At 39.0% G+C, this 27,357-nt stretch overlaps 1 protein-coding gene across 1 annotated transcript; it reads left to right on the forward strand.

The window, feature by feature from the left end:
* nnt (nicotinamide nucleotide transhydrogenase) lies at positions 1 to 27,357 on the forward strand. Its single transcript, XM_023960424.2, has 22 exons — positions 1 to 135; positions 1,589 to 1,806; positions 5,294 to 5,523; positions 5,784 to 6,001; positions 6,470 to 6,557; positions 6,675 to 6,763; positions 6,859 to 7,046; positions 7,375 to 7,508; positions 7,603 to 7,794; positions 8,749 to 8,902; positions 9,885 to 10,046; positions 12,943 to 13,053; positions 15,236 to 15,381; positions 15,942 to 16,137; positions 16,698 to 16,931; positions 18,892 to 19,052; positions 19,838 to 20,017; positions 20,271 to 20,430; positions 22,943 to 23,024; positions 23,911 to 24,029; positions 24,716 to 24,831; positions 25,344 to 27,357. The coding sequence occupies exons 2-22, from the start codon at positions 1,653 to 1,655 to the stop codon at positions 25,491 to 25,493; spliced, it is 3,264 nt and encodes a 1,087-aa protein (XP_023816192.1). The 5' UTR covers positions 1 to 135; positions 1,589 to 1,652; the 3' UTR covers positions 25,494 to 27,357.

Genomic DNA, 27,357 nt, shown 5'->3' on the forward strand with positions numbered 1-27,357 from the left:
TTTGACGAAAGGATTGAAGGGGCAATTCTAAATGAATAATGTGCATTACGGGCCGTAATTTACGGCTGCAGTGAACAACTTCCGGGTCAGCGGAAAGTTCGCCTGTGCCGCACAGAGCCCAAACTGTCTGCAAAGGTCAGTCGAGTTATTCGTCATCCACCCAACTAGTAGCGTTTTCTGTCACATTTTTGTTTCGGTCTGCAATTTTGTTACAGTGCAGGTTTTTTTCCCCCGGCTCAAACATGGCCCGTGTCAATGACATTGCAGCGAAGCGTTTTAATGCGCGGCAGCTAGCTAGCTAATGCTAGCTTCCAGCCTCATCCTCGGCTTAGGCTGCAGAGAGCGGGTGACAAAAAAGAACTTTGAATGAGAGAACATCTTTATCGCAAAGAAACGATTGCGGCGCCGTCAGAAACACATAAAATACTCAGACTCTTCGAGTATAAACTCTTTCACAGACAAGTGCTAATTTGTTGTTTTTTCTGTTATGCAGAAGCGTTAGCCGAGGCTTTGTTTGTGAAATTCTTGACCCCACGTCATGATTTTAGCCCATTCAGCACGACGCTGCCATGAATACAGCGAGACGACCGTTAGCTCTCACTGAGACAGTCATGGTTTTGATCACGTGGCAGCAAAAGCTTAACTCACAACTTCACTATCCCCACTGCTTAGCCTGTCTGGTCCATCCAAAGCTAATGTGTTTGCCAAAACTTCATCCATCCAACGTTTATATAAGGAGATAGTTCATTTTATCACGGATGTGAATCCAAACAGAACATTATTTGCAACATTTATATAGAAGGTACAAGAAGAAAAAGAAAAGTTTAATATATTTTAGAAGCGTAATCAATGTGAAAAAAAAACAACTCTAGACTCTAGTGCTCAATAAAGTCATAACAATGTTGATCTCTTGTGTTGTGAAAATTCAAAATAATCTTTAGGTTTTCATTTTTATTTTTTTTTTGGTTGAAGTTTTCCTTTTTACGTTTAACACTAGAATATTAGAAAACATCTGACTATACAATGGGGTATGAACCTGATCTGCCATGCTCTTTAATTACTATTAATTGTAATGATTAGCAGAGAAACTGGTGTGTATTTTTGACCTTATCATTAACTCTTCTCTTTAACTTGGCCGCACATTGTCAGAGGAGCTTATAGCCAGCCAGTTCTAGTTCAAACATTTCTACACCAGTCACCAATCCTTGTTTGTTCCAGTTTCACTTTTAGGATTTGAAGTAAACCTGTTTATCCTGAAGTTTCATAGTCTGTTGTAGAGCTGAGCTTTATGGGAAATGTTCAGTTTTGCTTAAATGAAAACACCTGTAGCGTGCTTATTTCCTTTCCAAAACCTTAAAACATTTTGTTTAAAAAAAGATAGTAACACAGGCATATGACAGCTGGTGGGAATGTAACCTGTTGCATAATCCAAGGTCCGACGTGTTTGTTTTAAGAGGGACACATGTTTCTATTCCTTAACAAGTCTGCAGACAGCTGATAATCTTTCAAAAACATATTGGCCTTTTTCTCCCCTACTTTATCACCTCATTCTCTGATTTATTGGAACATCTCCAACACTTTTCCTCAGGAGGGCAGCTGTCTGTCCTGTTGAGCTCCTCCTGCAGTGGAAGTGTCAGGTGTGTGTGGGCACCATGGCGAGCCTCCTGCGTGTTGTGGCGGTCAGCTGCTCGGGCTCTGTGTTCAGTGGAGTTTCCTGTGTGAAGGTGCAGGGCGGCCGTCTTATCAAACCGTCCTCCGTGCGCGGTTTTAGGACCCACCAGTCTCTCTGGCGAAGTGCTACTCCAGGTAAGATGCTTTAGAAATTGTGCATGGACATATTTCAAAACAGACTCTGCTGCCAAAACAAATACTAAATCCAAGTAAATTTTTAAAAGAATAAAGCAGTTTTTCTTTCTTTTTCTTTTTTTCTCTCCCTATAAATAAAGCAGTTTTTCCATGTTGTGAAATGTAGAGTAAAAAACAACTACTTTTTTTTTTCTTTTTTTATATTGATTGCTATAGATTACATCGTCTTTGCTGCTTCACAAGTCTGACAACTGTCAGAAAATGTTTAAAAATCTAATAATTACTACCGGTATATCAACTTTATATAGAAAATAAAAATTCATTTATCGTATCTTTGAATTATTTACCTTTAAAATATGTATACCGGTATATATATTTAAAAAAAAAACATAAACTGCTTTCTGTTTTTGTGCTCTTTTTGGTTTACATCACTAGTTATGTAAAGTCATCTAATTGAACTTTGGATTTTTGCAGAGAAACTGAATTTATTTTGTATTTAGGTCAAGATGCCCTGCCCAAAAATGTAATTTCTTAGAATCTTTTTAAATTAAAATAGTTCTGTAACAAAATGAGAGAGTCATGAGCATTATTTCAAAGTTTATGGGACATGATTCTTCCTTTTTAATGAACTATCCAGAGTTCACTGCAAAATGTAGTTTGTTTTTGTGTTTATTTGCAGATTGTTTAGCCGTGACTAAACCTCATTGCATTTAAGAGCATTTATGCACCATGTGTGGCTCACTTGCTGCTTTGAGCAAATAAGAGTTTCAGTGTGGAATTTCCCTAAAATAAAGTTACAGACTCCTACAGACGTTTTGGCTGACTTTATAAAATCTATAAAGCTAACATGTGCCAGTTCCAAGATGGAACATTATTACAAGATTGAGACATCTCCAAGTTAGTTCTGTGGAGCGCCTAATTATGCCGTCAGGCTTTACAACGTGGTTTAAAGGAGAAGTCGTAGTCCTAAAGTGAATTAGATCATAAAAGTTAAGCTTCAGTCTTGGATCGTGAGGTGGTATTTCTCTGTAGTGTAACTCATTTTTCTGCACATCTGCTGAGGTTTATAGATATTTTAACTGCTGATAACCACATGAAAGCAGCACCACCTGCTGCGTCTCTGTTTGTTTCTCATGAACTTTTTGCATCAGATGCAAAACCCTTTAGCGTTAACGTGGCATAAAAACAGAAGAATAATGACAGAAGACATCGCAATGGCACTCATGCATTATACTCCCCTGAATGCATTGCTGTGGTGTGATTATACTGTAAACTGTTGCTCAGTAATTATCTGTCTGTAGAGCTGTAAGGTCGAGAATATTTTTGTTATAATAACCTTCTGTTGTTCTGAAACAAAATAGAGGACTTTTCTTTAACTTCACTCAGCAAGTTTATTGAAATGGTTTCCAGTGTTTCTACCTGCATTATCTGAGGCGCTTCAAAGCCACATTAGAGGTACAGAAGCTCTGTGACCTTTAAATCTAAATACAGTGATGAGTCTGCAGGGCTGAGTTTGTGTGTGCTGTGCAGCCGGTACCAGCTGGTTGCAGGAGCTTTAGTCCGTCTTTCTGGTTCAGGATAACAGAAGTCGGGATTCCTGCCAGCTGTCAGGAACGTCTACTCTGAACAGCATCTGTCTTGTGTTGTGAGAAAGCTCTGAACTTGGAGAGGAGGTTGTGGAATTACAGTATAGATGGAATAAAAAAAAAAACCCAGAACGGATATGAATTTGTTCTTAATGAACAGTGATGTGGTGGCATTCCTAAATGTTCCTCTTTACAAGCTGAATTTTCTTTGTTTGTATGGCTTCAAATCCACTATAACAGAATTTAGATCTCATTCGTTGATATTACGTTCGTAAAAGATGTAGTTATAGTAGAAATAAGCATAAGCACTGTTCAGTAACCAGGTATTTACATCTGAGTCACTCTGGTTGAATTTTTGACTAAAAATGTGCTGGATTGATGTGAGATCAGTCAATCAGATCATTCAAAATGAACAAATATCAGCTATGAATCGGATCAGCAGCCACAAATTATGATATCAATTTGAATTGTTGAGATGAATTGTTACACTGTTAAAGCTACCTCATTTCTGCTGAAAAGTTTATTATCACAATAAGCCTGGAAATGCAAGTACAACAAGAAAAGTGTGACATTCATGGCAAAACAGTTTTTTTCTTGTTTTCAAGGCTTTAACACTTATTTGCTGCATTGAGAATAGATATGAATGATTAAAGCCTGATGAAGCTGGCCTAAATCTGAAAAAGACAGATTCATGTTTTTTGACTTAAAAAATACGGGTTAACTGGTAAACTGCTGTAACTAAGACGTGACTCCTGCCGGTTAATTACAAAATGACTTGTTGGTTGACTTTAAAGATAAAAAAAAAAAAGTAGTCTTTTATGTGTTCTGTTGTTGTCAGCTCCTGGATCTAGTATTGCCACAACCCCCTGGTCTACAGGTCTGAATGCATTCAGTGAAGTTTCCAGAATCGGCTCATTTAACTGAATTATCTTTACGCCAAATATGTTTACAAGGAGTTTGGGAAACCTGCAGGAAATACAAGTGCAAAGGAAAGCCTGTGGTGCATTCAAGGTCATCGTTGCAACCACTGAATCACTTAAACTAAAAACAGGAACCACCGTTGTTACAACAAAGGAAAATCCCTGCAAACAGTAAATGAATTGTTTCCTTGTGTGCTAAGTGCTAAAGTTTTGGTAAAGTCATGGGGGTTAGACTATAGGACCACCAGCAGTGATGCTGACTGATCTTAGGTCTGGAGATACTACTCAGGTCAACAGAATTCTTGCTGCATTTAGTTGTGAAAGGCACCGTTTTAGAGGACAGGTCACTGCAGCAGATCAAGCTGAAGGACACGACCCAGCTTTATGTGTTTATGTGTAACTTAATAAAGGAAGGGCAGTGGAATTTTCCATTCATGTGACCTGTTTGTCTTTAGTAGACCTGAAAAGAAATGCTAGAAAGATTTATAAGTCTTACTATTTTCAGCAAGATTGTTATCTTTTTCATAATGATAATTTTTATATATATATATTTGTTAACTTCTAATTTTTTACCAGTATGAATTGTAGTAAAGTTAATAAATTTGATACTGGAGGGATTTGATTTTTGATAAAGGGTCGATTTTTTAACATGCTTTTATCATTTTAGCAGTGATTCTTGAAGTTGCTCTGTTTTGTGCAGCAGTTTCTCCACATCTGGAATGTCATTTTGTCTTGAAGCAGGATATGAAATCCTCTGCTACATTAATCTTTCATAGAATCAAAACTTACAGATTTATTTTTAATTTAATATCCAATGTGGTCTAACCACTGTCTGCCTTTTCTAAGTCATTGTACTTAAGATGACAAAGACCTGCCGGTAAATTAATAAAAAAAACAAAAAAAGTCAAAGTTCACTTTTATTACTCCTACATAACAATTGAATTTTTTTCCCTCACTGATTCTCTTTCTTTCTGTCCTAAGGTATTCCATACAAACAGCTGACAGTTGGCGTTCCCAAAGAAATCTTCCAGAATGAGCGCCGTGTGGCGCTGTCTCCCGCTGGCGTCCAGGCTCTCATCAAGCAGGGCTTCAATGTGGTGGTGGAATCTGGAGCTGGAGAGCCTTCCAAATTCCCAGATGAACTGTACACTCAGGCCGGAGCAACAATTAAAGACGTAAAAGATGTCCTGTCCTCTGATTTATTGGTTAAGGTAGGTTTGAAGAAAGAGGAGAAGTTTAGAAGTGCTTAGAGAAGAAAGGGGAAGTAGGAGATACAGAAGGAAGCTAGATTAAAATTCTGTAAGCATGTAAAAATGGTTAAAAAAAACCGCCTTGTTTTGGAGGAAGTTTTAAGACGATTTATTGATGATATGAGATTGCTAAACAATAGAAAATGAGGCTTTAATGTCTATGGAGAAAGGCATGACTGTAGACGCTGTGCAGGCATTTATTATTATATTTTTCATTCCAGGTCCGCGCTCCAACGTTTAACCCTGTGCTGGGCCTTCACGAGGTGGAGATGATGAAGGATGCAGCCACTTTGGTCAGCTTCGTCTATCCGGCCCAAAACCCAGAACTGATGAACATGTTGTCCCAGAAGCAAGCCACCGTTGTAGCCATGGACCAGGTGCCCAGGGTGACCATCGCACAGGGCTATGATGCACTGAGCTCCATGGCTAACATTGCAGGGTGTGTATGTAAATAAAAACACTTTAGGCAGATGTTAAAACGCCTTCCAGATACCACACTCAGACAGCAGCATACATTTATCCCTTGTGCTATCTTATGGGGTCCAGATGACCCCACCCTTACATTGACGTGTTATCCTTACCATGACAAAGGTGGATAAAGGTGGGAGAGATTTCATGTAATCCATGGACACCAGTGAAGATCACAAATCATTGAAGAAAAAAGGTTCTGCGCACTGTCTAGTGGGTCTAGATGACCCAACTCCCAATGTTAAAGTGCCTTGTGCTATCTTATGGGGTCATCTGGACCCCACAAGATAGCACAAGGGATATTTAGGGTGTTCTACATTATTGTTAATAAAGCTTAGAGAAGAAATATACTCTTTATCTTCAGTGCATTTGATTGATTTCAGGTTTTTCTTTGCACAATAACTATTATCTGTAAACACTGCGATGTTTGTCATTTTAGGTACAAGGCAGTTTTACTGGCGGCTAACAACTTTGGGCGTTTTTTCACGGGTCAGATCACCGCAGCTGGAAAAGTCCCACCCGCCAAGGTGTTTATCATTGTTTATGTGTTTCTGTAACTGATATTACTTTAATTTAGTTCTAATGTAACCCAGCATATGCTAGTTTCGTTATATATGTACGTATTGTTTGTGTGTTTGTGACAGGTGTTGATTATTGGAGGAGGTGTGGCTGGGTTGGCGGCAGCTGGTACTGCCAGAGCCATGGGGGCCATTGTCAGAGGATTTGACACAAGGTTTGCTTTTCAAATCAGGCGCGTTTAAATTCCTCTGATTGAAACAGAAATGAAAAAACTGTAACTTTGTGTTTTTCCTCCACCCTCTTATCCAGAGCTGCAGCTTTGGAGCAGTTTAAATCTTTGGGTGCAGAGCCGCTGGAGGTGAACATCAAGGAGTCTGGGGAAGGCCAGGGAGGGTATGCCAAGGAAATGTCAAAGGAGTTTATAGAGGAAGAAATGAAGCTGTTTGCCAGGCAGTGTCAGGATGTGGACATTGTTATCAGCACTGCTCTGATCCCAGGTATGTTCATCGCACACACTTGGAGATTTCCCAGATTTCATTCACACTTATGCAGCAGGGTTCGTTCCTTTTTGATAGTATTTTTTCTTTAGGAAAATGTTGATGCATAAATAGAAACACAGCAATATATTAGACTATGACACAATGCAAATGCTTTTTTTGTTGTTTTCATTTTTAAATAAATATTTGTGATATTTTTAATTTAATTTAGGCATGACTGTAATTTAAGGCATCGCTTACTTTTATTGCAACAAAAGGCAGGTTTAGTTTAGTGTTGTAGTTTACCAGTGATTCCATTCAGCCATCCTCTTTGACTTAAATATTGTAGGTAGGAGGGCTCCCATTCTGATCACTAAACCGATGGTGGAGAGCATGAAGGACGGCTCAGTTGTTGTGGACTTGGCTGCTGAGGCTGGTGGAAACATAGAGACCACCATCCCTGGAGAACTATCAGTACACAAGGTTTGTGCTCATTTGGTTTAAGCTCAGAACAAAAAAGGCTTCAGTTTCTTAAAAAAGTTTTTCCTATTTTTCCCTTCCGATGCTGCATCTGCAGGGGGTGACCCACATTGGTTACACAGACCTGCCCAGCCGTTTGCCAACGCAGTCCAGCACGCTGTATTCTAACAACATTACCAAACTGCTGCGTGCGATCAGCCCCGACAAGGACAACTTTTACTTGGATGTCAAAGATGTGTTTGATTATGGAACCATGGATCATGTTGTCAGAGGATCCACTGTCATGCAGGTAGGCTAGAATATCTCAATTCATAGTGATGTCTTAAGAGGCACACATTCTTTCCTCTATTATATCAAATATTAATCATATATACCTTTACACCAGAGGTCAAATTTGCTTAAAAAAACTGTACTTAATACTGTATTTTGAGTTATTGGAAAAGTTGTAGGTAGTTCCTTTAGCCACTAGATGTCGCCCTTGTTTCATTTTATACAAATATGGTTTTGCAACTACATCACAGGCCCATCAATACACTTTTCACTGTGGTGGATTTTGACAAAAGAAACCAAAAACTTCATTTTTTGATTTGCTTTTTTAAAATCGCTTTTCAATGTTTTCACACTTTGTTATTGTAGTAAAATAAAGTGGGGATCATTTAAGAAAGAAAGTATTTTAAAGGTAATCAGTTTAGCTTTGCTAAATAATTAAAATAATCATATTCAATTGAGTTTATATATTATCTGAGGTTTGTAAGCACCAAAATTCAAATTCACTATCTTAGTTTTAAGGATATTCAAAAAATTTAGAGTAGGGAAACTGGTCAAGGGGAAAAAAGTTTCTAGTTGCTCTGAAATGCAATATTTGCAGTGAAATAAGAAGATAAATACACCCGTATGTCACTGGCACACATGTTTTGTGTTAAGATAAATGAACCTGATAATCAGAACCATAAGAGAACAGATTCTGTTGTGTAACTTGACCAGCATTTGATCTCTCTAATGATCTTAAAACTGATGTAGATAAATCTTGCTGCTTTGACTAATCCCTAGTGGGTTACTTGATCTAGACAATGTAGTGTAATGTGCCTTATACAGTACCTCTAAATACAACAGAGGTTATTGATGACTTGGGAATAGGATGTTACACATTCTTTTTTTTTTTTTTTTAAATGATGCCTGCTCTGAAACATGCATCTTTTCCTTCAACCGACCCTTCTAATCCGTCTCACCCTTTTCTTTCCAGCATGGGAAGAACCTGTTCCCCGCTCCTCAGCCCAACAACGTGCCGTCAGCAGCTCCTCCAAAACCCAAGTCCGTTCAGGAACTGCAGGCGGAAAAGGCTGCACAAATCTCTCCCTTCAGAGCTACACTTAACACTGCTGGCATGTACACTGGAGGTTAGTTGTGACTTAATTATCCATGTGAAGATCAATAAAACGATGTGTTATGAAGCACTCATAAGCCCACTTGTAATAATGGTACTAAGAGTTTTGTACCATAGGATGGGTTAACAGGCCACCTTTTATGCCACTGTTGGAATGTGAGCGGGAGGCTTGAAGTGACAGAGGCACATTACAAAGGCGTGCACATTCACAAGGCACCCTGTTAGTGTCAGGAAGTGTGCATTGTAAAACCATCGTCATGCTGGGCATTTGTTTGAAGTCGGGCTATAGTGAGGGGTTCCCATGGAGCTGCACAGTTCTCCGTGTAACATGTAGTTAATTCGCCTCACACATTGTCTACATGTTCAAGTAGTTTCCTTCCTAATACCACAATGTAGCCACTAATGGTAGCTAGGCGGCCAAACACTTGATTAGTTCTGGTTTCAGTTAAACTTTCGTTTAATGAAAAAAATCCCAATTTTCTGCACATCTATTTAGAAAGTAGAAAAACTGGTTCAGCTGAACCATAAAAGGAAACTAGGCATCATGGGTGGTCAATTTCACAGCATTGCTACTTTTTTCTGTTTAAACTGTTTTTTTAAAGTAACGTTACACATTAAATACATTTAAAAAAAAGTATTTGACGGAAAAATATTGTTTGGTGAATTTCTAGGAAAGAATAAGTGGTTTATTGTTTAAAAAAAGTTGTGTTGGTTTTATTTGATTTTAATATTTTACAATTTTTCCTTATTATAAACTTTTGAGCCAGTAAATGTCTTTGTTCTTAGTTTTGAGTTGTCATCCATAACAATTTAATAGCTGCAAATTTGTTTTAAGTTAATGAAAAATTTACTGCAACCACATTTTGTGTGTTTTTTGTTTTTTAATGGAAGTTTAAAAGATTAATTTATATTAATCAGGATGTTATTTGTTAATTTTTCACAGATTCACGTTCCTCTTGCGTTAACCAGCTGTTCATCTCCTTGCTCTGCTTCAGGTGCTGCCACCATCATGGCGTTGGGCCTGTCGGCTCCTAATGCTGCCTTCACTCAGATGGTCACCACTTTTGGTCTTGCTGGCATTGTGGGATACCACACAGTATGGGGGGTCACTCCTGCCCTGCATTCCCCTCTCATGTCTGTCACTAATGCCATCTCAGGTTAGTTCTATTCTGGAGCTTTCACACAACATTCATAAATGAAAACATGGGGATTTTTTGTTTAAAGAATTTAAATAGTATCTTAATATTTTGATATTATAACCAGCTGTAGTTAAAGATTCATTCTTGAAGTTTCAACAACATTTAGACATTTTTTAATTGGCATAGTTTGACTATATGCTGCCTTAAGTAGGGATGGATATTAAAACTTGGTGCCAGCTTGGCATCAGGACAGACGTAAACTGTACGACTGGTACGTTATAGAAACGTTGATTTTGATGCTTCATCTCTATGCTCCGTTTCGGTCATGTCAAGCCCTTTTATTCTGTTCAGTGTTGCTGAACAATTCTAGCCAATCAATAAACCTTTCCAGTTATTGTGGGCGGGCTCTAATAAGAACAATTGAGGTTGTGAGGGCTTGTAGCTTCAGTCAAAATGCTGAAGGCGAAGCGAGTGAAAGATTAGCTGTAATTTAGCATAACTCTGGAAAAAAAGACTCTCATTGGCGATAAGCATTGAAATTTAACGTGTGAAAACGACAGACATGCACAGCTGAAGTGTAGACTGTCAGAAAAAATGAAATGGAGCATCTAGGGCACATTTATCTGCTCTATTTTACCATGGGATGCTGCTTTGTTCCACTTAAATGTTTTTGGGGAAAATCCGCATGTTTATTTTACTTTGAAGTGGATAAAATCCAATCGGTACCCTTCCCTTGTCCTTAGCCATGACTGGCTGAATTTGTAACATGTCGGCTCTTTGTCGTATCCGTTGCTCTTAAGCTGTTTAGTCTGAACAGAAATGGGAGCTTGTGTTCTTATTGTTGGCTGCAGCTTTAAGCCAGAGGGGTTACGAGGTTAAAGGGGTAAAAGGATATTTGTGATGGTTTGCCTTTGATGATGTCGAAGCCCCTTACTGGGTTAGGAAGTAACACACTGTCAGTGAACTTTAAGGGTCATTGGAGTCTTCTGCTGGTGTACTTGTGTACAGAGCTGAACATCAGCATTTAAGCCTGAAGTCCTGCAGAACAACAACTGAAAGATGACTTTTACTTTCTTTCAAATTTCCTTGGTGTCACCCAATGCCCTGTTGACATAACCGACCTTATACTGTCCTCCACTAGTTTTTGTCTTCTCTTTTCTGAATCGGAGCTTGAAGTTATCAAGTTGATTCACTTTTTCTGCCCCAGCTCCTCCCCTCTGTATATTTCCCTCATGTCCAGGTTTCTTTCCAGTCTTTTTTGGCGCATCTTCCTTACTTTGTGTCATTAACTGCAGCCATGGAAACAATGACATCATGTTGATGGGCTAGGCATCTTTAGTAAAATAGAATTCAGAGTCATGGTGAGGCCGAGTTGTGCTCTTCATCTTAGGTTAAAAGCAGCATATTGACTCTCGTCAAAGATCATTAAAATCCAATTCTTATCCAGGAGCGTGGTGACAGATGGTTGCTCTTTACAGACCCACTCAAATGAAAATTGGGTTTTTGATGATTTTAACATGTTCTTGTAGCATTTTTCTTACAATTGTGGGCATATTTAAAATAATTTAAGCTTACAAATGCGTTTCTGAGTCCAGTAAATCAGGAACAGATGACAACACTACCTTTGAAAAAGCTCTCAGTTGTGACGCAGCAACTGAAACGGGCAGAACAAAGTCTCCCTGCTCCGCTCCATTCTGATGCGAAATGGAAATTTACTACTTTAAATCTCGTAATTTTACTTTTTTATTTTAATTTTTTTATGGTGGCCCTAAAACTCTGTCGTAGTTATGCCAAATGCCAGTCTCCACAAAAATAAATAAAGAAGCAAAATGTAAAAAAATAGAACTAGAAGGTAGATTTAGCACACCAGTTAAGACCAGTTAAACAACCCAGCTTAGCCAGTATTTCATTAATATACTGCAAACAGCCAGACATCCGTCCTTTACCCAACAACTCATCAAAACCAAGAGCAGTTAATACACAAAACCTTTAACTGTAAAGGAAAACTAAAAATGCTTTAAACACCAATTATTTTCATTTAGTTAATGAATTTGTTGATCTTTCTCTTTAATTCAAATAAGCTATATTTTAATCCCATCCTAATTGCTACGTTATGCATAAATGGAAAGCATTACAGTTTTGAAATGTGACGCTTTCAGGTGTTTTTACCCCAAACCACATGTCTGAAGATGTTTAAGAAACCCATTGTTCTAGGAGATTGTGCCTTAATCTTTCCAATTAGTTTCCATTTTTCCTCCCAATTCTTTCTCTACAAATTTTAAATTGGCTCGTAGTTATATATTGAGGTTGAAAAATTGTGTTTGTCAGCATTTGAGCCCTTGTATAGGCGTTGATGTATACACACCATTTTAAAGCTGGCTTTTGGCAAAGAAAACAAGATCAAATTAAGGTTTGTTTTTTTTGTTTTTTTTGCTTTTCTGTTTTATTAAAAGTCCAATCTAGCATTGTGGACTTCCAGCATAAACACGCATGCACGCTCGTACACATACACCTGTTTGTCAGCTCACAAGTCTGTGTGAATGCAGGCCTTCACTGTGCTTTGTTTTGCATTTTACTGCCTGTAAATCATTACAGAACTGATGTTATCAACGTTTCCTTTTAGCATCTAAGTTAAATCACAGACAGACTTTTGTTTTTTCTTCTTTAAACTTGTATCGCTATATCTTCTCATTTCTTATTTTTCCAATCTGTCCGGCCAAACTTTACAGTAGGCTGAAAGTCTGTAGATGCTTTGATTAAGACGGCATATCTAATAAATATTAATTTAATGATGATTATTTAATTGTTGTTTTGAGTTCTGGGAGTGTTCTTGTCATTCTTTCCAAAGTTGTTGCCCTGTTATTGTGGATTATGTAATTTCTTCAATCAGGGCTGACATAAAAGTGTTCTGCAGGTCTGACCGCTGTGGGTGGTCTGTCCTTGATGGGAGGCGGCTACTTGCCAACTTCTACCGCCGAGACACTGGCCGTGCTCGCCGCATTTATCTCTTCGGTCAACATTGCGGGTAAGTCGCGGTTGCAGCAACTATCATATCATAAATTAACCCGAGCTCTGATGATTGCGGTGCTTTGTATTGATTGTAATAACATCAGCTCGATCCAGCAGCTGCCCTGTTTTACTCATCTGCTAGGATGAGAGTCACCGACTTTGGGTTGGACCACACACATCTTAGCCCACTATTACTGTTAATAATTCCCATTAAAATGATAAAGTATTTCTTAAGTCATTACGATACTCATCACTCTGTAATGGTCCTGGGAAATTGTGTTCTTCCAGCCATGAACTTCTTCTAAATTTAGCTCGCGCTTAGGCATCAGGGGAGCTTCTGAAACAAGGAAATGGAAGGTTGACTGCCATAATGGACCAGCTTGTTTGGGGGGAAAATGCCCCAAAGACTGATTATTTTGTTTAACAGCTGTAGGTTCATGCTTTCAGTCTTTTTGTCTGATTCAACAACAAAGATCATAAACGAGGCAACTGAAGTTATAAAGTGCATTCAACGCACAGAGGTGATTTGAAGTCTTCTGCTATAATACAAAAAAATATTTACTGAAGAGAAACAAATGAATAATGCTTGAATGAAATGATTTAATGCAAGACAAAACATAAAAATGCAACTAATGGAATGCTTAAAAAGTGAATTCAACAATCAGAGTGGTGCAGCATAGTGTATTAACATGTTTAAAAGTAAACATTTAATATTATTTCCTATCAAGAGTAACTAATAATTAGTAATATTACTTTTCATTTATTGGCAAACATGGGAAAGCTGTTAGTGTCATATTGACCAATCTAAGGCTGAAGTCAACCAGATTTCCTTTCTGTAGTGGATAAACCATTATTAATGGTTCTTTTCTTTATGGAAAATTCATTTTTATTTTCAAAACATTGGACTAATAAGGACCTAGAACTCATTCTTACCTTCATTGATGCTGCCTGTTCCTAATATTTAACTGAAGGAGCAGTAGTTGTTCAAACTTAACATTTCTAGCTATAATACATCCTCAACCAGCCTATGAAGTTATCAACTCTTGATTATATATATATATTTTGAAAAAAACATAAAAACTGTTTTGGATGTTACAGAAAGTCCTTACGTTCGCAGTAAGGCTACTCACATTTTGAGCAAACCTTTGTACTCGGTGCACATTCAGGAAAGATCATAAACAGTTTGGAAGAAAACCCTGATTCTTTTATGAAAGTGACTGTGATGACGATTAAAACATGTAATTTTATTCATGTTCGTTGTTAAATGCTTGGTTGGAAGTTGCTAAAGACATTAAGGAGCAAAGCTAATGGATGGACAAATCAGCACATGAACTGTCCTACATGTGTTTGTTGTTGTATCTTTGGCTACTCTAAGCAACTGTTTTGCAGATGTTTGCGCAGCACCATGCAAAATATAAAGAAGCTTTAATAATAAACTAATATTAGTGCTCGATAACTTCTCTGTAATGATTAAAATACTTCTTCCTCTGCCTTGTATTCCATGAGTTGCTGGTAATAGGTATTCTTAAGAAAAATAAAACAAAACAAAAATGAGGTATTCTGGCATAAAAACAAACTATCCAAAAAGTAGTGCTGCCTGCTTTTATGCTGTTTAAATATACCAACATTTCTCTTGATAAAACATTGATTCTGACAGGTTTGCGGTAATGGTTCTGAATGTACTGGTCATTGCTTTAAATAGGGCATTCTATAGTTAGGATTACATGTACTGGAAGGAAACTGATGCTAGCCTCTGATTCACCATCATAAGTTGGGGTTGCATGCACGTCTGTGTGCGTGGTCGCCATCACGCCAGAAGGGAAACTTCCACACAGTAATGTGATCTTCTCCCGTAAAGCAGTGAGACCGTGTCTGGTCCCGGTTTGACACTTCGGAGGTTTTCTTCTTGAAATATTTACACTGACATAAAGTAGACTCATTACCTTCCTGACACTGGTTGTTGAGATTGGCAACAATTTCATGCTGTTGGCTTTGCAACACCTGCTTGACCTATTTCAGGTGCTTTGACTGCACGCTTCAACAGCCCCTTTTTTTCCCTTTCCACATCTTGCACTCATTAATAAGCATACATAAAACACCTTTTTTTTTCTGCCATTATCTTTCCTCTTAAAAAATAACTTTTAAACTTTACAACTCTAAGTGTACAAACTGTTTGGTGTTGGTTGTCTTTCTCACAGGTGGGTTCTTGGTGACCCAGAGAATGCTGGACATGTTCAAGCGTCCCACGGATCCTCCTGAGTACAATTACCTGTACCTGCTTCCGGCGGGTGTTTTTATCGGGGGCTACGCTGGTGCTCTGCAGTCAGGATACAACATTGAACAGGTGCTACAAGTTGTTTACTCCGTCTTTTATTTGTTAATGTTTAGTATTGTTCCCTAAAAAGTCTTGTTACGCAGATTGCAAATTCTCATCTGATGTGTTTGTTTTTTTAAAGATTACTCTGATTGGATGGTTTTTTAATGAGCTAAATGTTTACATGGGAAAGAATTGATATGTTTTTTGACTAAGCTGACTGTAACTTACTCCAACAACTCCTCGCACTGTCCAAAAACATGCTTCATAGGTTATTTGGTTACTCTAAATTGTCTATAGGTGTGAGTATCCATGGGTGTGTGATGTGTTCCTGCGACAGACTGGTGACCTGTCCAGGGTATCACCTGCCTTGGCCCACAAGTGGCCGGTCTAGGCTCCGCCGGCAGCCCTGTGACCCAAAAAGGGAAAAAAACGAGTTTAGAAGATAAAGACAAAAGTCATCCAAAACCTCTAAACACATCCTTTATTTGTCAAGATGTTGTACAGAATGTTCCAACTAAAATCTTTATTTCCATCCTGCAGTCCCTCCATACATTTTCCTCACTCTCTGTCCCTTTTTTATTTGCCAGATGATGTATTTGGGCTCAGGTCTGTGCTGTGTCGGTGCCTTGGCCGGCCTTTCCAATCAGAGAACAGCCCGGCTGGGAAACGCCCTCGGTATTATTGGGGTCGCTGGGGGCCTGGTTGCCACTTTGGGGGCCCTGAAGCCCAGCCCTGAGCTCCTGGCTCAGATGAGCGCAGCCATGGCTGTGGGCGGTACTGCTGGTAAGTATTTGCATCAAACCATTCATTTCAGAGTCCCAGTTTCATTGTAGCTGTAGCAGATGTACATGAGTTTGTGCATGTGAGCGTTAAGTCCAAGCTCAGACTAATTAAGAAGCAGGTGTGCGGAGAACGCAGTCTGTGATGTTTACATCAAACACAACATGAGTAACTCCTGCCAGACGCAGGAGGTCTGACAGCGTTCAGTATTACTCACTCTCCCCCTGTTGCAAGATGGCTTGATCATGTAAATCTTAATTGTTCCAGTAACAAGGCTGAAAACCAGACTAAACTATCCACACAGATAATGATGTTCTTTTTTTCTCTCTCCTGAACAGTGCTGCAAACATTCCTGCTGAACATGTGTGCACACAAACACACACACAAAAATGGCATTTCTTCTAACAGGCCTCATCAGCAACACCTGCTTCCTTAAATGTTCATTTCCCAGCAGTCCTTTGAGTTTGGCAATTTGTGTTCTTGTGATTTGTAGGGTATTTGTCTCAGAGACTTTAAAAGAGAACTTCATTAACCGTCTTGTTCTTGTTTTGTTTTTTTTGAAGGCTTGACCATTGCTAAGAAGATCCAGATCTCTGACCTGCCTCAGCTTGTGGCTGCTTTTCACAGCTTGGTCGGGCTGGCTGCCGTACTCACCTGTGTGGCGGAATATATGATTGAGTACCCCCACTTTGCCACTGACCCAGCAGCCAACCTAACCAAAATAGTTGCTTACCTTGGAACCTACATCGGTGGAATCACTTTCAGTGGCTCTCTGGTGGCTTACGGCAAACTTCAAGGTGAGATCGTTGTAAAACCACCACAGTCACCATGTTATACTGTTGTACTGAGTTTGACTCTTTAGTTGAAGCGCATATAATTGGTTTGATGAGTAACTTAGTGAGTCAGACTTGTCTGATACCAACACCTTTGATCCTTTAGCCACAGGAGGTTCCTGCTCAGTTTTATTGGTAAAATGTCTTTTCTTAAGGGTCTGTGCATGTGCCATGGATGCTTTCAGGCTAAACATTGTATTTCTCTTGTTTCTAAGGATGCTTTCAGACAAGGACACAACCAAAAAAGTCAAGATTGATTAGTTTATTTTGATCTTAAATTACAATTTGACAGGTTTTAAGAGCTGGTGACAACTTGATATAGTTGTTTGCAGATCTCAAAAGCAATCTTCAATGCAAGCACCTGCATTTTACCATTGTTCCTGATCTGTGCCATCAGATCATTTATAGCTCTTTTTGTACTTTTTAGAAAAACCTTGTGGGATTTTTTTTTTCCTTCCATTACAGATCCACCATGTGTATATCACATATTTCCTGTGTTGCTTCCTCCCTTTTGTTTGTGTGGCAAGTCCATCAATATTTAAACTGTAGTGAACCGCACCAAGATTCACCTGCAAGCAAACAGACTCTTATTAGGATTAGGGTTTGTTTTAGATACCTGCACCAAAGTTTTTAAACTGTAGAGACTTGGAGGAAAAAAAGTCTGGCCTGGACCAACCATTCTCAATATGAATGCCTGTTAAGTTTCTTTCAGTATTCCCCCCTTATTCACAGGGGTTAGGGACCAGAGATGCCCGCGGAAATCCGAACCACACCCGCAGCCAAAGAATGTCCGTCACTGATCATTACTCAGGAAAAACCCTTTTAAAACATTTCTGATGCTTTGTAAAAAATTATTAAAGAACGTTGGAATATTGCTCAATGCATAGAGTTTTTATTTATCCAGAGCAATTGACTGTAGCGTAACATACTTTATAACGCACTCTTTATTTCCCCTTCTCCCCAGCAGCGCCTCCTTCAGAAGCAAAAAATCTTTTTTGTGATGAACCGTGACTGAAAAAAAATCTGCAAATAATGAAACATGAAAAAGTGGGGGAGCACTATTATAATTATAATGCCTAATTAAATGTTACCTCCAGGAATCAATGCAAAGTTTCCCATAAGATAGTTTAACTAAATGACTGCTTATATTTAATGCTAATACATTCATGTTCTGAGGATGGAAAGCTGCACTCAGTCTACAAAATGCCTCAATTTTTACAACCATAGATTCTTTAAAAAAAAATCAGTTGAGTGAATGTTCTGGCGTCATTCATTCGACTTATTGTAACCAAAATGTTACTCTTGATTAAAGAAATTCTTTATGTGAGTCACATCGTTGTCCAATGATTACTGCCTTCCGGTAATGTTGGTGCTTTTAGAAACTTCATTGATGTCATGACTGTCCCTTCAGACGTCACTACTTACAGCCAGTAAGGTTGATGTGGATGGTACTTGTCAAGGTATGAATCACATGATTTAGGACGTCCCAGCAGAACATTGTACTGTAACGCGATGATTGCTTTTGTTCATTACACCTGTCAAATGTGTTAATACTGTGGCTCAGTGGTGTGTGCTCAATTTAACCTCAGATGTAAACATTTATTCTTCTTCCACGCTGATGTACAGACCTGGCTGCTGGTGCTGTTATTTGTAAAAGAAAAGAACGGCATTCATTATATTGTTGATAACCTTGGCGCCAAATTTCTGCTGTACTGAGTTCTTTATCTGTGTTTTTATTACAAACCACATACAGCTGGGAGAGCAGGTCATCTCTTTGTAGAGACAGGAAATTAACCAAAAATGTCTTTGGTTGAAGTTATCCATCAGCTCACATGTGTCCTAATCGATCTTCAAGCATAGAAATATACTCCTTTTGCTGTCACCTTTCTGCAGTCCCCTGACCTTTCTTCTCATGTTCTTATAGGTCTTCTGAACAGCAGTCCTCTGATGCTTCCTGGGCGCCATGCCCTCAACGCCTCCCTCATGGCAGGCAGTGTTGGTGGAATGATTCCATACATGCTGGATCCAAGTTTCACCACAGGCATCACCTGTCTGGGATCTGTGTCTGCTCTTTCTGCTGTCATGGTATCCTGTCAGTTAACTCTGTTAGTCTTTTTAAATGTAATGGAGATTTAGATATCTTAATCCACTACAGTTTTTTCCTCATTTATCACGTAATGTGTGATAGATGAAATGCGTGATTACAGATGTTTTAAGGCTGTAAAAGTCCTCACTACACACTTTATACACTTTTCTCAGACAGACATTCATATTTTCATACTTTTCTCTCTTAATTAATTAAAGGAGAAATACTATAAAAAAGATGGATGAAACCAGAATGTAGAATGTAAGCAAATAGATGACATAAAAGCTTTTCTGAAGAAAAGAAAAATTTGATAATTTAAGCCTATTAAAAAGTTTATTCATTCAATTCATTGGTTCATCAAAAAAATATGTATAGTTAATGTATTTTCCGACAATTCACATCAGAATTAAGCAAACTTTTTGGTCAAATAGAGGAACAAGTGAAGTGATTGTAGGAGTTTAGTTTTGAAACACAGTAAACCGTTTATCTCAGTTGTGTGTCAATTCAGAAAAATCTAAAATAGACAGAAACGGGCAGAAGTATACATTTTTTCCTGAAAAGTCAAGACATTTTGTTTTAATGCTTTTGCATTTGTTGCTTGAGAAACAGCAGCTGGAGCAAGGTTACAAAACAAAAAAGTAGTTTTAGAAGCATATTGTAAACCTTTTTTTTTTTTCCTTATTATTGAAACGTTTTGATTTGCCTCCTGAATATGAAAGAATAAATTTGAGCTCTAATGTTTCTGTGACTTAAGGTTCTGCTTACCCTAAATTCTCTTTTTCAGGGTGTAACCCTGACGGCAGCTATCGGAGGAGCTGACATGCCGGTGGTCATCACTGTTCTGAACAGCTACTCTGGCTGGGCCCTGTGTGCCGAAGGCTTCCTGCTCAATAACAATCTGCTGACCATCGTCGGGGCTCTGATTGGATCATCGGGAGCCATCCTGTCGTACATCATGTGTGTGGTAAGTGGAATGCAGTCTGGCTTAAAAAAAAACCACACACATGGAAACAATTCAAATACCTACCGGTAAATGAAATATTTAGAGAGATTGTTGTTCCCCTCCCTACCACCAGGAGGGACTCTATCATCTAAGTTAGATTGTGAAGTCTGACCCTGTCATATTTTTGCAAACACACTTGATAAAAGCCTTTTTCACTGAAACAAAAAAAAAATGCTGAGTGTCTTCTTTTTTTTTTCCTTTGCCTCTCCCTCAGGCTATGAATCGTTCACTGGCCAACGTGATCCTGGGAGGTTATGGCACATCCTCCACCGGCACAGGAAAGCCCATGGAGATCACAGGGACCCACACAGAGGTCAACGTGGATCAGACTGTCGACATGATTAAAGAGGCCCAGAACATAATCATCACTCCAGGTGAAACACACGGAAAATTCTGGCGCACACACGCCACTCAGGCTTGTGAGTGGAAAAACACAGCACTTTGACTTTTCCCGTCAACTTTTCTTTCCAGCGTTAGCTAAGTGTGTTGTGTTTATTTAACCTTTTTTCGACCCGTGTTACATCATCATTTTGCCAGGCTAATTGGAGATTTGTGGCACACACACACACACACACACACACACACTCACTCTTGCATGGTTTGTGTGTGGTCGTCAGTCCCACATGAATAGATGTACTCCACCGTTTATATGGAAGGTCAAGGGGAAATTGAATGAAATGAGGGTATGCAGGGTGATGTTGACAACTCAAATACCATTTTCCAGTTGGCTTGTACTCAATTATTCAGAGATGAAGTTTGAGGGTCTTAACTTTTCTTGCAGGATTTTTTTTTTTGTTGCTGCTCCTTTAACTTCACGATAGTGTGACCTAGTTCCACTTTAGCCCCCCCCACACCCCAGATTGTTGTCAAGCATTCACTTGCAAAAAATTGTTGTTTTGCTCACTTGGGTACTTGTAAACACAGACTTAAATCCTGCAAATTGGTGATTCCAGTCACAGTGCTGACTGCCTGTTTACAAAAAACAAAATCTTCAGAGGAAACCACTGTGATTTACAAGAATTGGAGACCTAAGGCTGTCACGTGCTGCAATCAAGAAGAAGTGAAGGATCCGATAAAGGTCAGGTTTAGGGAAACGTAGAGCAGCACATCTCAACTCATACCAGAAATGAGCTGCATAACGAAAAGAAGTGTTGGAACTGAACTGAAATAATGGAAGTGGAAACTCCTACTTTCCTTTGCCGTTTCTCCAAATTGATCCATAAACAAACCCCTTCTGAGACGAGAGGAATAATAAAATACCAGACATTTCTCTGCAAGTTTGGAGAGCACCACAGTTTAGTTTTAAATCAAGTGAAATGGGATGAATAAAAGACTAAAACTTGATATTCTTGTGGTTTAAGTCAAATAAAAAAGGCAGAGCTAATTTCTGGGAAATTTTATTCTAAAAAACAAAGAAGAATTTTCTAAAACTTTGGGTAAAAATTAAAATTCACACTTAATACAATACAATGAGAAACATAGAAGGTTGTATCATCCACATCATGAGTATAGAACCTTAAAACACAAGTGTGTCATTGTGTAATATTGTTACTTAGGGCTGGCTCTCATAAGTGCCCTTGTTTCCATTTTAACCTTCCTTCTTAATTGGAGCCGTCACTGTCACTTTGTCTGATTGACGTCAGTGAAAACAGTGAAGGCTTTGCTGCATAAACCGGCTCCATCTGGACCATCTCTGCAGGGTCAACTTGTTTTTCTTCATGTGAAACTCACGGGAATATTGGCAGACTAACTTTTTCAAGATATATGATGGAGGAGAAGCAAAAGGAAAGTCTTTTGCTCACTTACATTTGCAGACAACAGTGTTTTTTTGTTTTGTTTTTTCTATACATTTGCTTACCGGTACTCGAGTCCGGAATGTAGGATCGTCTGCTTCTGATTGATTTGACAAAGCATTTCGACTCGGTCAAACCATGCGTTTTTGTGTCAGTGGGATAAAATCAAGTCCCATACATCAGCAACATGGCAGACATCTTTATTTAACAAATATTTCGTTTAAGTTCACCAAGTAAAGTTGAAGTCATATTACCCATCATCCTCTGCGATGGGTGTTTTTCTTAAGCCTGCACAGCTGTTTAGCCCCAGAACCTGGAGTTTTCTGTACACAGTGGGTGTGAGGACACTCACTCTTGAATGTTTTAACGCTTCCACAGGCCCAACTGTCCAATTTGTTTAGTTAGATTTCACCAGCAGTTAATGTGATTGAATTTCTTTGTACAACGTGTCCAACAACAGTTATTCTTTGAAGATAATGGCTGCGCTCCACCATTTCTGCCTTTAGTCACGCTAATTTAGGCTGAGTAATGTCTTCAGTTGTTCGCTCAGTGCGCACCAATCATTTAACAATTTGTGAAACATCATGAGGAAACCACAGGACTGCACCAGTTCGTCCCTACAGAGCTCTGACGGGAAAGGAGACAGTTTTGTTTGCTTTGTTCAATCATGGGGAATCCTCTTAGTTTGGGTCGGTTCGTTTTTAAGACATTTAGTACGTTTTTTGATTTTTTTTTTAGTTACCAGTTTTACTTAAAGTATTTGACTACGAAAGAATCTCTGCAGGAGATGAGTTTTAGCAGCTGGTGGTGCTGCATGGTTAGAGAGTACAGGACATAGCAAAAAGTGCTGCAGAAATCAGTATTTTGTTTGCAGATATACCCATTCTGTCCATTAGGACAGTTATCTGGACACATGAGCAGTATTTGAATGTTGGAAAGCACCAACTGTTAGCATCAAATGCTAAGTTTCCATTTAGCATGGATCACTCTTCAGTTGAAACGCAAAGGTCCCGCTTGAAAAAGACAGCGATGTAGCTGAAAATTATTAAAGTGTATCGTTATTAAAGTTATATCGTTTGAAAACCTCTTTCAGGTTATGGACTCTGTGCAGCAAAGGCTCAGTACCCCATAGCCGAGCTGGTGAAGATGCTCAAAGATGCTGGCAAGCATGTCAGGTAAGATAAAAAAAAACAACATGTCATCCATTTTTTTTAAAAAGGCGGAAAATAAGAAAGTTAATAGTTTTTTCTTAAGAGAAGATGTGGTGGTACAGGTTGTGTGTGGTTCAATGCTTAAGAGTGGAGGGGAGGTAAAGGTACAGAGGAAACTTGTGTAATTGCCCTGCCTCTGCTTTTTGATCCCGGCTGCTGCAGCTGCTGCTGCTTAAGGCATTTGTGCATGATTAGAGGAAAGTGGGTGGCCAGAGAGAAATCACGAAGGGGGGGACTGAAAGAAAGGGGAACTCCTTTGCTTAGATTTTGTTTTTTTTCTCTGTTCTGTTTCTAGATTTGTCCTCCTCCTCCTAACAACTTTTGTGTGATTGTCCCCTTTATCTTGTTTGCACCAAAACAGCCATTCTAGAGCAGTGTTGCTCTTTACTGTGCATGTAAACACGTGACATAGGCCTGTAGTTCAGTTGTCCCCGGCTCTCTGCATCCTCCACAAATTGCCAAACACATCAAAACGGATCTCCACTTGGTGGTCGCTCACGTGGCCATAACGTTTAAACAGTAAATAAAGACAGAAAGACCACAAATGAGTAGCTGGTGTTAATTTCTCAACTTGATTACATGACCTAGTCAATTGCACACAAAAGCATGGTTTTACACAGAAGTGCTCAAGGTCCTGAAACCACCGGCGGAGCTCAGTGGGAGCCCAGAGTAAGCAGACCATTATCGCAAAAAGTCTTTCAATTCTATTTGTCCAAAAACTCAATCATATTGACTCCTCCTCTGCCAAGCTTACTGTTTTTTTGATCACTCCTATGACATCTATGCTGTTTCCTGTTTGTGTTTGGAAAGGCTGCAAGTATTTACTTAAATCAGCCTTTGCGCCTCTCAGGTTTGGTATTCACCCCGTGGCCGGCCGCATGCCTGGTCAGCTCAACGTGCTTCTGGCTGAAGCAGGCGTCCCCTATGACATTGTGCTGGAAATGGAGGAGATTAATGAGGACTTCCCCGGTAAGACTTGGTGCTTTCTGTCTTTTGCAGACCTGACCTGCTAGAATTGGTTTTGTGGCCTTTTGTGAGTTGCTTTATGGATGCTTTTCAAAGAGAGGAGGCACAGAGGAGGGTGAGATTTGACTGGAAGAGAGAAATGCAGCCCTAAGACCGGTTTCTCTGGATCTATTTTTTTTTTTTTGGATTTACATATAGATGCTACTCGACCTTCTTTTAACTCAACAAATATAATAATAAAAATACATTAAGACGAAAAGAAAAAGAAACAGTTTTTATATTTTTATTTTCTATTGGCCTATGATTTTTGCCAAACTTTTAGTCATTTTTTTTTTTAGACTTGATGATGACAAATACATTTGTCTAATCTTATAATTCAATTAACATTTTTTTTAGCTCGTATGTTTGCTATTCCTTCTTATAAAAATGAGTTCCCTCAGGACATTTTCTGTATGCTTTTTATCTATATTCCCATGAAAACAGATTTTTTCCCCCACTTATGTTTGATAATATTGTTCTTTTTATTCGACTTGGTTGCATTAATTGATAAGTAACACTATTTCCAAAATCTTTATTTAATTTGCAACTAAAGATTATTTCTATTTTAATAACTACCAAAAACAAACCATTCGCATTCTGAAAATAGAAAACATGGCATTCTGGGTTCACTTCTGGGTTTCCACTAACAGAGACGGATCTGGTTCTGGTGATCGGTGCCAACGACACGGTGAACTCCGCCGCCCAGGAAGACCCCAACTCCATCATTGCTGGCATGCCGGTGTTGGAGGTCTGGAAGGCTAAGCAGGTGAGACATCTGGAGTCTGCATGAGAATAAGATCTGCCCCGAAGAGCTGAGAACAAATGAAAGCATTTATGGCTGCTGAACTGTCCACACCTGCTGTAGCGCATCCATTAGAAGAATCGCCGCAGCCTTCAGACATGTTGGCCCAAGCTGATGTTAACACATTCTGCAGATGCAGAGTGTTAGAGCTCCAGGTGGCGTCCCGATCCGGTCAGCTCTGAACTGTGTCCATGTGTAATGACAACATCAGAGCATCCCACTGGCGGTCTCTAAGATGATGAGGATTTATGTTGTGTTCTTTCTACATGCTGTTTTCTAAAGAGATAAAATAACTTTATGTAACCAAATAAAGAAAACAGACATGCTTTTAAATGTATACAAGGCAAGAACTTAAATGGCAAAATAGCTTCAGTTTATTTCTCAAAAAAGTCTTTCCAAAGGTTACCGTTTTTGTGTTCTCTCATAATTACGAGCTCATCTGATCTGTATGTTTGACTGAAATCTCGCCCATCTAGGTGATTGTGATGAAACGGTCTCTGGGTGTTGGATACGCGGCTGTCGACAACCCTATTTTCTACAAGCCCAACACCGCCATGTTGCTCGGCGATGCCAAGAAGACGTGCGACGCCCTGCAAGCCAAGGTCCGCGAAACTCAGAGCCAGTAGGGCGAGCGCTCAGAGGGATGAGTCAGCGGCGAGCAAAGCACCCCGAAGAGAGACAACCTTTCCCCCCCTCAAACTACTCCAGTGTGAACATCATTTCTGCCCACTTGTGAACGGATTAGAAGATTATGAGCGAGACAAAAAGGCTGCAGGTGAACCCTTCCTGTGATCTAAAAATAAAAGGAGTTTTGTGCAGTAGGAGCCAAACTGTGCAGGTTTGTAGATTTATTTCTCACTGGAGCAACGCATGTAGATACAGTTGTTTTCTTCTTCAAACTTCTTTTATTTTAAGGTCAGTGAGGAAGGGTTGTTGTGATGTGGGGTGCTGCTCCAATGTTCAATATGGTATATTTATGTAAAAAGCATTAGGACTGTTAGATATCTTAAATTTCACAGTCAAAATGTTGTAGAAAAGTAGATGAATTGGAGATTTGTTAAAGTGATCGTTCAGTCACCAGAGGAACTGACTTTAAGTCGAAGCATCCACATCCGTCTTCACTGTAAACAGTTTCTACAGAGTTTCATTTAAGTCTCTAGTGTTATTGCAGCTCCCTGTTTTTACCTTGCTAACATGAACAAAAAAAAGCAAACTAGTGTGAACTTTTATAGCGTTCCTTCAGTTCCAGTTTTGTTTGACCTCAAATTTACTGTAAGCACAGAAAATGCCAATATCTTAGTGATGCTATATGCTTTATTTCCCCGCTTGGAGGTTCTTATGACCTCCACTGATGTCTGACGTCCAGCAAAAATCCAAAAGTAAAAAAAAAAAAAAAAAAAAAGACCAATTCAAACAAGCTCTGTTGAGCTTCAAGAAACTAAGCCGAGCTTTGAGATCATGACTGTGGCCCTTGTCCTGAAAACTGAACCAACTTTATACTTTTAAAGCAGATGTGGTCCACCATCCTCAGTGGTTGACTGTGAGATGAAAGCTTTTTGCCTTAAAGGTAAAAACAAGTTTCTGTTGTTGTTTTTATGTGACTCATCCACTCCAGTATGTGTCCTCAATCAAATGAAGGATCACTGTAAAATAGGACCATGTACGAATGGAAGTGCAGCTATCTAGAAATCCTCAGCACATGTTTGACAGTAACTTGTTGGTTAATTTCCTTTCTTTAGCATTTCCTATAGGTGAAATGTTGTGCCAGGCTTTTTCTGTGCACAAAAACAAACTTTGACCCCTGCACAAATATTGCTATAATTGAAACTTGGTTTGCTTTTTCATAATAAGCTCAACATAATCGTGAAAACTTGTGTTTGTACATGTCTTAGAGAAACAATGGCTAATGAGGTAGCATGTTTGACGGCTCTACAAATACTTTGAGAAGATAGGGATTACACTTCCATAGTGATATCTGGTTCATTGACCATAGCGACCACCACGCCAGAAAGACCAATATGTTTTCTCCATCCGACCAGTCAGCTTAGTTGCATCTGCAGTGTGATCCGACGGCGTTCTTCCATCCACTTACCTCATCCAGTCGGCTCTTAAGTTTGCAAAATCAGGACCAATCAAATCACTTTGCTTTTTTTTCTTCATTTTAATTCGTCTATTCAGTTTTGAGTTGAACTTGCGTCGGAATTATTTTTGAGTTAGACAAGTAAGCAGTCAGAGATTTAGTTTGTTTTACTCAATATTTTTTTTGTGAAGTAATAATGAAAGCAAATGTAAAGACAATAGAAAAACATTTCCCCCTTTGTGTTAATTCTTATCTTAATTTGATTTAAAGGCCTCACAGCAACAGGGGTTTGAAGCTGAATGTGTAAAAGCACCACGTTAGGAAGATGAAATGTACTGTGAATTAGTTTTCCCCCCAATGTTTTGTTTATCATGGAACATTTTCCTCCTAATAAATCTGTATTTACACCA

The sequence above is a fragment of the Oryzias latipes genome, chromosome 12 (assembly GCF_053564925.1).
Source record: "Oryzias latipes strain Hd-rR chromosome 12, Olatipes_Hd-rR_3.1".
NCBI classification, from domain to species: domain Eukaryota; kingdom Metazoa; phylum Chordata; class Actinopteri; order Beloniformes; family Adrianichthyidae; genus Oryzias; species Oryzias latipes.

Bases quoted from the DNA above. Each gene is read 5' to 3' on its own strand.
- nnt (XM_023960424.2), top strand. From the start codon at position 1,653: ATGGCGAGCCTCCTGCGTGTTGTGGCGGTCAGCTGCTCGGGCTCTGTG. The intron at 13,054-15,235 runs GTAAGTCGCGGT...TCTTTCTCACAG, and splicing joins CTCTTCGGTCAACATTGCGG to GTGGGTTCTTGGTGACCCAG. The intron at 24,030-24,715 runs GTAAGACTTGGT...TTCCACTAACAG, and splicing joins GATTAATGAGGACTTCCCCG to AGACGGATCTGGTTCTGGTG.